Genomic DNA, 12,011 nt, shown 5'->3' on the forward strand with positions numbered 1-12,011 from the left:
ACCAAAACCCATACAAATGAATGGCTGGCTTTTGCCAACACAACAATTCAAGGAGCGCTTACATCTGTGTATTTATAGTCACTGTTTGTGACGAGAAACACCTTTCCAACTTCATTCATGCGGCTGAGCAGCAGTGGCAGCTTCCCCTGAAAGCCAAAGGACATGTAAGTCATACACAAAAGTTACAGAGATTTCAGCATGGGCAAAACATTCTCAACTATGATCCCACCAGAGAAAACAAAGCAAATCAAACCAACAAGCAAGCAAACCCATGTGTTTTGCACCGGCCAGAGCCAGGAAAGCTCCTGCTCTCTTCCACGTAACACCTGCCCAGGAGAGGAAGGCAAGGGGGAAGGGCTCAGCAGGGCTGCGGTGCCTTTGCCAACCACAGCGCCAGGCACCCTATGCTGCTCCCACTGATCTGCTCCATGCCAGGGCACGCTGGAGCAGCTCCTCCAGCTCCAAGTCCGTTCCCAAAATGGACCCAGAGGCAGGTGAAATCTGAGCTCACACGAGCCACAAGTTGAAGTGTATTATAATTCCAACCTCAAATTAGGGAGAATTTATTCCTGGGGCTATTTTTATTGAATCATAAATCTCAGTCCATTGCCAGAGTAGCTGATTACCTCACAGGATGGTTTCCTAAGAATTTTGCAGGCATGTAACTAGAAACAAAGTTAACTGCTTTAAAGTGATACTCTACCACACAGCTCATCTAAACTAAAGAATAATTATACGGCAAGTGGTCTAGAGGGGCCTTGTACGCTGCAGAGAGGGCAAAAGTAAGGGAAGCACTGGAGCTTGCTCAATTAGATGTGCTGAATGCACATTTTGGGGCTATCAAGAGCCTGGACACTGGTGAGTCTCTGAGGATCTTCCCCTCAGTCCCTCACAGTTAAATACATGTAACATTTTTGTTGGATGGCTAAGGAGTACTTCCGTCTAAAAAGATGCTCATCTGTTGCTTTTTAAAAAGAGGTCTGCTTGGGCAGAGAAAACATGGGCAGGGAACACAGTTGCTTTCACCACCAGAAGAAAGACGAGCCTTGCCAGCATATTCACCTGTGTCCCGTGATAACATTTCCTCTGGCTTTTATATTTTACGTAAAAACGTGCACGTGAATACAAAATCACATGGATCACTGGTTCAGAACAAAGGCTGCGTCCGAACTTTCCACTTTGTCTTTGGTTATTACAATAGAAATCACAGTGTTATCTGTTTTGTGATTTAGTAAAGCAAATCAGCATGTTTATTTCTTGCCTGCTTACTCAGTACAGAATGTCACGTAGCACAAGTAAAGTAAGTTCACACTTACGTCTTTCACCACATACTTTTCCAGATTCTCAAGGGTCTTTTCCTTGAGCGATCCCTGAAATAGAAACAACAGAAGCCAGTGACATAATGGAAACTTATGATGTAAGAGACATCAAAGTAATGCCAACTTTCACACTTTAAAATGCTGTGAAAGTACAAACCAGGGCGAATCTGAACCAGTGACTCTAGAGATGAGAGGCTTTGAGTAGCAGGGACCATCACAAACTCTGTGATCCATCGATTCCCTCACCATGGTAAATAATCCACTTCAACAGCATTTTAACCCTTTCAGAAGGGAATACAATAGAAATAAACAAAAAATAGATTTGCCATACCAAACAAGACAGTCAACGACCTGTCTCCAACACTGACCATAATGCTTTACTCAAAGGCCAACTCCAACATGTATCACACAACACTGCATAAGGAAAGAAAAATAGATTCCTGACTTCTGCATGGATAAAAGGACCACCACAAGTGTGAGTAGACTTCTCCAGTGATTGTTCTCCATCCCACCCCAACAGACCTCTTGAATGAGGAAGAACAAGAAAGTTAGGTCTTTAACCAGATGTTAAACAAAATTATATTCTCTATTTGTGCACAACTGTGTGAAAAAGACGAACTGCCTCTGCTCTCTAAAGAGAGAAGGGTTGATGTATTTCTCTGTTTAATGCAGGTACTTTTCAGACAATGTAAGATAGTACCAATGTAAACTATTTGCAGTAAAATGCTGCTTTAATAATTACGATAATGTAAAATTTATGGACTGTAAGTGCATAAGACTGCCTCATGGCATCACATTTTAGAACCCATGAATTACAGTACAGAAATGGAATCTGGGCACAATAAAAAGGAATAGGAAGCGAAGACTGGTATCTTCCAGTACTAGGAGGGAAGCTGAGGTCTTGACTTACTCACATACAACTGCAATTTATTATTTGCTCACTAGGCGGCAAAGCAGGGCTCCTCCCCAAAAGTGGAATAACACATCTTAACTCATGAGTTACAAACCAGTCCCTCTAATTCAGTTATGACCACAGATGTCCCAAGGAGTTCTTGCAATCACCTTGTAATGAACCCAGTCAACAGCATCTCTGACATCCTGGAACATACTCCTAAAGGACATGAAAAGGTCTCCATCTTTAAATCCCGTTTCACAGCTGTAAGGAGAAAGAAGAGTGATTGTCATGGCCAATTAGAGCAGGGAAGAAACACATCAAGGAGAGAGACAGTTCAAGATGTTGTTTGGAGCTTGTGTTTTCATCTTACCATAATGGTTTCTTATTTACTACTTTACCGTGGCTCAGACTTGACAAAAGGCTACAACCAGAGTTTAAACAGGATCTACGTGTTAACCAAGAACGTTTGTTTAAAATTTTAGGATGAGTTCCTAACTATGGGCCTGTGCCTCCATAGCAGTACTACAGGCTTCTATGACTGCAACTCTTATTTCTCCCCCACAGTATTACAAGAAGGAAAAAAGACTAGGACGGTGCAGTTCGCAGCATTTTACAAAAGATGAATGGTACTGAGAAAGTAAGCAGAGTGCTTTCCCTTTCTCTGTCTTTCCAACACTAAAGAAGGAGGTGCCATGGAAATAAACTAAATTTAATACTTGCTGCTAAGAGGAGTTAACTGCTTTTGTGTTGAACAGTTCGAGTTAACATGAGAAATTCCCTCTACAAGATATGGTGGAGGTATCTTTGAGATACCCATGAGAGTTTGCATTAGAAGAAATCAAGGAGGATTAAACATAGCCATATTTATTACGACAGCAATCATCTCGCCTGTCCTGAGAAAGGATACTTCACCTGATGTATTGTCAGCGTGAGCAGTTCCTCTGCTACCAGGTAAAATCCCATTAAACCTTTGCCTTCCACTCACATAATACGCAAAGATGACCCATCATGTGAGTAAGCAACACAGCAACATCCACATTTGCCAGTTCAAACCGCAGCTTGTTTTTATACTTATACCTATTTGAAAGCTAGGTAAATATTCATGCTGCACAAACAGCCTTTTACACCACACTATGCCTGAGCATTTCACCTTTAAGTGAACAAAGTCCTCAATTATGACATGAGGGACCTGTGGTAACTGGCTGAGGAAATTTAGCCTTTCAGTTACCAGTTCAAACATGGCTCCAATGGACGTGGGTTTAAAACGAGCTGTCTGGTGCCCGTAATCACCCTGTAGTAAGTGTGTGGCCTTAGAACCTGGCCCAAATACCAGTGTCAGTCAGTATGGTGACACTGATATACCCTGTGAAGGAGACCCTCAAAACCAGTCTCTGCTGTACACACAGATCATCTTGTCACCACTGAATTCTTTTATCATCAAAAGAATAAAAGGCCTGAACTTTTCCCCACCAAAACCACTTGAGGGGCCTCCACTGATATTATGAACAGCTCCATCTGTGCTGTATTGTTGTTTATATAACAACAACCTTACTGTACCATCAGCACCTCAAACCACAGGGAACACGTACCTGGTGTACCGGTCACAGTTAGTAAAGAAATCCACTAGGCAAGCCAATAGGTAGGTCTCTGCAAAGAAACAAAGCAAGATTTTAAAACAAAGATAACATCAAATGGCCAGTGAAATTTGGGCCCTGTGCCCGAAAGAAGAAAGTTCATGCAAAAAGAAACCCAACAGGTAAGCAGAGTAAGACATTAGGAAAGCTTGACTGGCTTCAAAGGCACAGAAACAGGCCTGTGTGGGCGCACATCAGACTCACCTGGTAGATTGAATAATGTGTTCAGAATGTAAAACCTATCTGTGTCATCCCTCTGGATAAATTTATTTGGATATTGATCCCGTGTTTCAGGCCTGAGAACAGATAAGGTGAAGAAGAATGAAACCACAAAAAATAATGAGGATGAAATGTGCTGACCTGCAAAACACAGTTGTAGTGGGGTCCATTAACTAGAGTCTGTTGTGCTTTAATCAACACCCAGCTTTCCCACGTGCACTAGCAGTGCAAGAGCAAAACTGCATCCACCGGCATTCCCTTTACCGCGCTGGCTCCAGCAGAGCTGGGCACAAAGCCGTCATCGCTGCCTCAGCAAACTGAGCAGAGCCCACACAGGGAAACAGAGTGGCCGAGAGTCCACAACTCGACCTTAAGCCCCATGCTGCTGGCTATGAGGATGCCTTAAATCATCTGCACTTTCATTGTTTGCTTATCTTAAACTTTCCCCCACTTTCCATGTGTTGCTGTACTCCCTTGAGCAACTTTCAGCAGGGGAGTGCATGGCCATGCTGTGGGAGGCCTGCCTGGGGCCTCTGCAATTAATCAGCAGGGTGGCGATGACTGAAGTCTTTTAATTATTCTGGTTTCCTTCACTTCTGGAGCTTCTGAGAAACACCTCTGACTCAAAGAGGAACTTGAGTGCATATATAAGAGCTTTTTCTAAATTTTGGCTTCCTGATGCAAGGACTCACAGGTCCGCAATGACAAGGCTTGTTACCCTGGGGGCCCTGAGCTGGTCTGTGCTTGCCTTCCATCCATCCACCTTTGCAGCAGGGCTACGAGGGGATTTGCTGGGACGCATCAGGCACGTAGCACTGCAGTCCCCTCTGCTTCCAAAAGCACCTTCTCTGGGGCAAGAGAAACGCAAGCAGCCAAGGAAGGCTGCAGGAAATGGCACGCGGTGCCTCATTCCTGACACCCTCAAAGGTCAGAAACACAAAAAGGCAGAGCAAGCTTGTTCCTTCCCCAAGCCAGCTCAGGCCCTTGACCTTTCTTAGCAATGGCTGTGGAGCCAGTGGTCTCACAGGGCATGGGTCCTCTCTGCTCCCAGCAGCCCTCCCACAATGGCTTTGTACTAATGACAAGCTGCTCATGTTAAACTGTGCCAGGACAGGTGAACAGCCCCCAGACTACCCCTTCCCTCAGCACATTTTCTTCTATTCCCAGCACACTACAGATGCACCTGTGCCAGCACAGACTTCTCCTCTTTAAACACCCTGTGTTGTTGCTGTGTCTGGGACCCTTAAAGCATCTCCAGTCAATCCTGGAACTGTGAGAGCATCCATACAGCATCTGCTGTTAGTGGAGCCCCCGTGACTCCTTATACAATGGGTGCCCTGAGGATCAGTGACACAAAAGAGCGTATTAGGTCAAAGAAAACAGCCAAGAGTCAGCACTCACCCTCTGAGGAAATTAAAGCCATGTGCACACACTAGGAGGTTCCCATAGGCATCAACTTTCAACAGGTTTCCATAGTGGGTATCAAACACCAGGCCTCTGTGAAGAAAGTGATTTAAGATATGAAGAAGTGAGTGTATTAAACAGTGACCATTTTAATAGCAGTTGTTTCCAAATCAGCTCTAGAACAGCTTGCTCACTTGGGCATCAGAATAGAGTTGCTGTTATTGTGCAGATGGGGTCCCTTACTGTCCCTTTTACCTGGCTGCAGGTGAGCAACAAAAGCCCTGCATTGCCAGGTGAAAGGCGCGGCCGATCCGCTCTCCATAGACTTGAAAAACGGAACCGTTTAACCTGGCAGAGACTTAGCTACGCACATACCAGGGAACGCGTGGACCTCTTCCCACAGGGTCACAAATCTGATACCTGTGTTTGTGGTTCCCTGACAGCCCTGCTGGGCTGCAAGGAAGAGTGAGGTGTGAGAAAGGAATTTCTCCCCTCTTTTTCACCTGGCTCTGCCACAGACAGAGCCAGACGGGGCATATAATTATTGCACAAAATGCTTTGGACATTCCCAGTTCCAACTCCAGCAAAAATCTATCTCACTTATCTAGTAGCCTATACCTGAGCCTTCCCACAGAGACATCCCTTCTGTCCCCTCCCTGGGGATGAAGGCAGTGGATTTAATGGAGTCTTTATCACAGGTTTGTGAAGGGCTATTGTCTTGTTATGGGCACCCAGCAACAGTCTTGGTGTAAAAGATGCTGAGAGAAGGGAAGGAAGGAGGCTGTCGGACTGAAAACTGGAGCAACAAGCCAACAGACCCCCTGGTCCAGTTGTTTGTAAAGAAGCTCCAAAAGAGTAAAAAAAGCAAAATCCAGCAAAGGCCTAAGTGGAAACAACTTAAAGGTGCAGAGTTAAATCAAAAGCCTTGTTTAAAACAAGCAATATCCTTTTTACTTCTGCTACCAAAAGACAAAGTGCGAGAATTTAGTAACTTTGCACCATTAACTTTGCTTTTGGCATTTGATTCACCTAGACAAGTGAACTAGATTGGTCCCACTTTTACTGTTGCTTACTGTCAGCTTAATTTTCAGGATGTCTTATGCACCAGGATACTATTAATCAAAATAATTAAAGAAAAATGTTCTGAGACATTCTAGCAGCCTCATGGACAGTAACGGCTCCTTCTCCCCTGGATTCAGATTTACCTCCCAATGCAATTGTGTCTCTGCTGTCTTTGCTTTGCAGGGTTAGTTTTGGACCACGTTTTCAGCAGGCCTCTTTTATTGCATTCTCTCTCCTCGCTGGCATGGACTCATGTGTGCGGATGCCCTCCACATAGTGCTCCTTTCCCCATGATCTGTGGACAACCACAGGCTTCACAGGCACAGCTCTGAAAACCTGGCCTCACATGTTGCCTATGAACTTTACAGAACAAATATTCAAGGCCTCGAGCAGGCTGGGTCAGTATCTGTTAGTCATTTACCTGGTAGGGAATGCAGGATCATACACAAAATTGAGCAGCTCATGAGGGTATCCAATGGAAACTAATCTTTCTACGGTCAGGTCAAATCCAAGAGATTCGTATTCAGGGGATTTATACACTGTACCAAGATGAGATTTCAGTTAGAAAATTTGAAAACAGCTAGGGGGTTAAACAAGAAGGCAGTTAAAAGTAATGTACCCGTTCACCCTCCTCCCTCCTCCACATCAGACACTCCCTTCTTCCCTCCTGCCCTTCGCTGCCTCGGGTCCCCCAGCCCGGAGCCACGGTGGAATTAGCTCACGCTCCAGGATTGCAACTGAGCAGAACTGCAGTTCAGGTTTCAGCAGCAGAGTGCACCAGATGAAATATCCGTCAGGCTATCACAGCTCTCTGCATCAGGAAAAACGTATTTCAAACTGCAGCTCCTCTTCCTGCAGTCCCGCCGGGCGGATGCAGGAACACTCCCTGTTCTACCTGTTCGGATTGGGTTTTAGTTTGCTGTGTTTTCTCAAAGGTGATGAAGAAACCAATAAATTTTGGGAACATATGTATTCATGCTTAGAAAGCCTGAAATTCATTGCTGCTGTGCTACTGTTACTGCTCTGGATACAGTCCTAAAGCTTAATATTTTCTCCAGATTTAATCTCAGAGGAATTTATGTTTGCTGCAGACTAAGTTAGCTTGAAGGTAGAGCTGTCAAGTTAACATACGATTTGTTTGTTCATAATACCATATGGTACTGTAAAAATCTGTTAGCTATTACCCTTGTGCATCAAAATGCTACTCTTTTAAGCAAGCTGACTGCTCTCACATTTCAGAGGAGCTGCTGATCTGTGACCCACACCTTAGCTCAATGCAAAAGAAATGGACCTGTTCAACCAAGTCCTTCCTACCATCAGGCCTGTCTTCTTCCTGCAAATGACGTTTCCATGTACTGGAAATGTTACTGCTTAATCAGACCATTAAATTAACATTTAAAAGGAAATCACTGTTTCTCTCTGATGGTGTGTTTACATTTGCTGCATGTTGCTGTCTTAATTTGGTCTTAAGATGCAACAAGGTCGAACACAACCCTTGACTGCAATGAGGGTTACCGTGGGTTCAACGGGCCCAACTGTCTCAAAGACTTGAATATTTCAAATTTAGCTGAGTAAAATATAAAAATGTGCAAGTTACACAGTAAGCTCGTTCGAGGACAGACTGCTTTTCCTGAGAGAGACCTAGTACATCTGTGGGCCTCACAGTATATATTAATACACATTGTCTATACTGCCCAGGTAATCGCCACCACACATACATACTGTGGAATACAGAAGCTCAACGTGAGAGGAGAAAACAAATACACAAGTACTACAAAAATACTAAAAAGGCAAGGACTACAGAAGAAATGAGACTGTCAAAAGACTCAGATCATAGTAACCATGAGAGAGGGCTCCTGTACCTATTAACAATCTAAAAAGCACCAGAATTCTAAGAGTTAATTTTCCCCATTAAACTAACATCATTAAAAATGTAATAAGCAAACCTGTCACATTCTTAAACAGATAACTAAAATCAATAAAAGTTATCAAAATCTCCAAGCATTATTATACTGATGACAAACATCAACATCAAATGATACAACATTCAATGCATGTAGTCATTTCTGACCTTTAGGAAAGGAAGGGTTGATTGAGCTACAGATAGAAATAAGCAATCAAAAACTACAGCTGATGAAGAAAGCAGTGACTGACAAGGCAATTCTGGGGAGTGAGCTGGAGTTGGAGGGAGCAAAAGGCAGTTAAATGATGAACAACATTGTGAGAGTGACACCAGAGAATCATCTGGAAAAAAGAATTCCTCTGATGCAGGACAATAAAGGTACTTCCCAGGGAAAACAGTAATAAATACACCTGCACGTACTCTCAGAAGGTAAAAGTGCTGCACAGCTCGCCGTTATGTGAAGTAGGCTCCAGTCCCCCACTCTTGTCCATGAAGCTGCTGCACTCATCCTCATTAGCTTCCTGGGAATCTGACCATGTTACCAACTTAACCATAAAACATCACTTCCAAACAAAACACTTCTCCAAGGATCACACATGGTGATGCTGCCTAGACACAAAGAATCTCAAGGAGCACATCAGCACCTCTTCTGGACAAGCAAAGTGGTTCACCAACAGCTCCAGCAGAACCTTTCCAGGGAAACTGTAGAGCTTTCTGTTAAACCTGTGCCTCTTGTTAACACTCCAGCAGAGAACAGCTGTGGTGGAACATGTGCCTAGCTACTCACAAAATGCCCTCACTCAATTTCTTCCTTTCTGTATTTGCCTCTCTGTCTTAGATTTATCACTACAGACACCCTTTTAACTCTTTGAGTCTAAGGAAACAAGCTGAAGCACCAGGAGCAAAAAGGCTGAAGAAAAGGTATCAACCTCAGCCTTCATCACCCCAAGTCTCTGTTGAGGCAGTACGGCAACAGGATTAATCTGAATGTTTCTTTTGGGGGGCAGTTATTCCCCTTACCTGACAAGCTCTAGATTTTGCTTTCTTGACGTCTCTTTGAATAAAACGAAACTACTAGCTCATTCATACCTCAGATCCCTTCCCTATTTCCCCCTACCACTTCACATTATCTGGAAAGGAGAGCCTTCCCCTTGATACACAAGCTAAACAGAGACAGGGGAAACTGGACTCCCGGACAATAAATGTTCTCCAGTTACTGTCATAATTACTGTTCAAGATAAACTTTCCTTTAACGAGACACACAGCTGGGAACAGATTGAGAGCTCGCTGAGCCCACCTCAACAGCACCCTACACCACAGCACACGCTGCATCAGTCGGCACGAGCCACAACCCACTGACATTTCTCGTAAGCTGTGCAAATGCCTGTTTCAGCAACATGAGCTTCCGGGCAAACAAACGATCCACCTCCTTCAGATCAAGTATGAACAGGCTAACACTGCTGCAACTACGGCAGCACATTCGGGGAAGATGCCTCAGTTATATGCATTACTAGATGAAAAAAATGTATTTCAATATCGTACTCAAGGCTGGTCGCTCTCCCTTGTATCTTGCTTACTTCAGGCATCCATGAGGAAAAAAAAAAAAGAGTAGAGAGGACACATCAATATTCTTTTTTCTGCAGCTACGTGATGAAAAAATAGTTCCAAACTTTCCTGGAACATCTGCCTCTCTCAGACTTGGTTGCTGAGACCACAACTGGAGATAATCTGTATGCCATGGCAATGCCATGAACTCAGCTATTTGCCATACAGTGTCTCCCGTGCTCAGCTCTTTCACCCAGCTGAAGAAGGGCCCAGTCTTCAAGCATCCCCAGTTCTGTTGCAGGTGAAGAGGCAGAGCTACTAACCCATTTTCGGAGCCTCCTTGGCCAGCACACGCAGGATGACAGTAAAACCAAAGCACATGCTACAACTTACTCTGACTTATTTTCCTCTTTCTTACTACTTGATGGCCACGTCTCTGCCACCATGCGCAGTCCCCAGCTCCAGAGGACCGCGTTATTTTAATAGTCTGTGTTCCAACACAGGCAAACGCTTCAGTGGCGCAGGGCAATTGGCACCCAGCACTTGTGGATTATGCAACCGAGGTGGAAAGAAAACAACCAAAGGTTTAAAAAAAAACAGAAGCCAGTTGACAGCATTTCAGCCTCCCCTTAATATCATCACTTGGCTTAACATTACACTGTTGAAAGGTGAAAAGCAGTACCCCAGGAGTGAACGCTGCAAGCCTTCAGGTCTGTGATGAGTGCGGGCGTCCCTTACACAGTACGTGCTAGGAGGGAAGCCGATCTGGAATGAGCAGGGGTTGTGCAGTAAGGTACGCAGTTGTCATGCATTTGTGTAGTTGTTTTTACCTTTGCTGCCAAGACACATACAGTAACAACTTAATAGGCTTCCTGAAAAGGGAAAAAAAAAAAAAAAAAAAAAAGGAGGAAAAAAAAAAAATCTCTACAGAGGCTCCAGCTTATGCAAAATGCTGCTGCCAGGATTTTAACTCACATGAGGCAGATGCAGATTCAGAGTGTCACTCCAGTCTTGACGGAGTTACACTGGGCTCCCCTGTTAAAGAAAAAAATCAGACTGATTTTAAAACTGCAACAGCTCTGTGCTATGTGGGACTGTATCTGCTGGAGCTCTGTCCTCTGCTAAGCTCAGAAGCCAGCCTGGCAGCTACTCCAAATACACTTACAACTGATTTATAGAGGAGGCACAGTTGGTAATCATGCATCCTGCAGGCAAAATTCTGTCCTCATATCCACAAAGCACTCTTAAATCATCAGCTCAGTGACAATTATGAGGAAGAGGCCATAAGCACATTGCCCAAGTGACACAAACCCTTCAGGTTTCTCTCAGACGCAGAAAGGGTCTTGTGCTCTTTTTGGGGCTTTGCCAGTATTGTCCATTCCTCGGTCGGTGACAGATTACTCCATTCAGAGCACTCTCTTTCTTTCACACCACAAAATGCCTGCACGTGTCAGTGCACGAGGCTCGGGACACTGAGTCAGGAGCCACTCCAGGAACCTGAGAAGAGAATTTTGCCCTACATATGAAGGTGCTCCCAGGGAGAGCCTCGCACACCGCCTCAGTCTGACATAGCATGTCTGAATTCAGTCGTACATGTTAACAGGCTTACGTTTGGGATTTCATGTGCAAAGCATTGCGCGATAAACCTGTACCACACCTGCACATAGTGCTGCACCATACTGCAGTGTACTGGTTTGCAAGCACACAAAGTAAGACGACCAAACCTATTCTGCAACTTACAGATACGCACGGAGTAATCAGGAATAACTTCTGAGATCCAATTCGCACTAAATAGAAAGTTGAACGAGTTAGACTCATGTTGCAAAAAGAACCCACAGAAGTATGCAGACCTCCTGGAAAGATCCTCTGAAAGTGTTTAAAGCTTGTTTTGTTTCAAAGTGAATAGCTGGGAAAGGCTGTAGCACATGAAACAGCTCTGTTAAAGCTGTGGGGAGGAGTAAGATTGCAAATTCAGGCACAGCACCTTCTCATTGAAGACATAAGATGGTTTCTTCTAGGGCTTGTCGACA

The 12,011-nt window shown here is 44.3% G+C and overlaps 1 protein-coding gene across 5 annotated transcripts in view; it reads right to left on the reverse strand.

Moving 5' to 3' along the window:
- NT5C2 (5'-nucleotidase, cytosolic II) overlaps positions 1-12,011 on the reverse strand; it is a 60,288-nt gene that overhangs the window by 6,924 nt on the left and 41,353 nt on the right. For all 5 annotated transcript variants that reach the window (XM_086752061.1, XM_086752060.1, XM_086752063.1 and 2 more), the window contains 7 exons: positions 6,955-7,072; positions 5,469-5,564; positions 4,053-4,144; positions 3,804-3,861; positions 2,382-2,475; positions 1,317-1,370; positions 63-146 (listed from right to left, as the gene is read on the reverse strand). In XM_086752061.1, the coding sequence (XP_086608187.1) occupies positions 63-146; positions 1,317-1,370; positions 2,382-2,475; positions 3,804-3,861; positions 4,053-4,144; positions 5,469-5,564; positions 6,955-7,072 (596 nt within the window). The remainder of the gene's footprint in view (positions 1-62; positions 147-1,316; positions 1,371-2,381; positions 2,476-3,803; positions 3,862-4,052; positions 4,145-5,468; positions 5,565-6,954; positions 7,073-12,011) is intronic.

Source organism: Chlamydotis macqueenii, chromosome 7, assembly GCF_036417535.1.
Source record: "Chlamydotis macqueenii isolate bChlMac1 chromosome 7, bChlMac1.mat, whole genome shotgun sequence".
Classification (NCBI taxonomy): Eukaryota; Metazoa; Chordata; class Aves; order Otidiformes; family Otididae; genus Chlamydotis; species Chlamydotis macqueenii.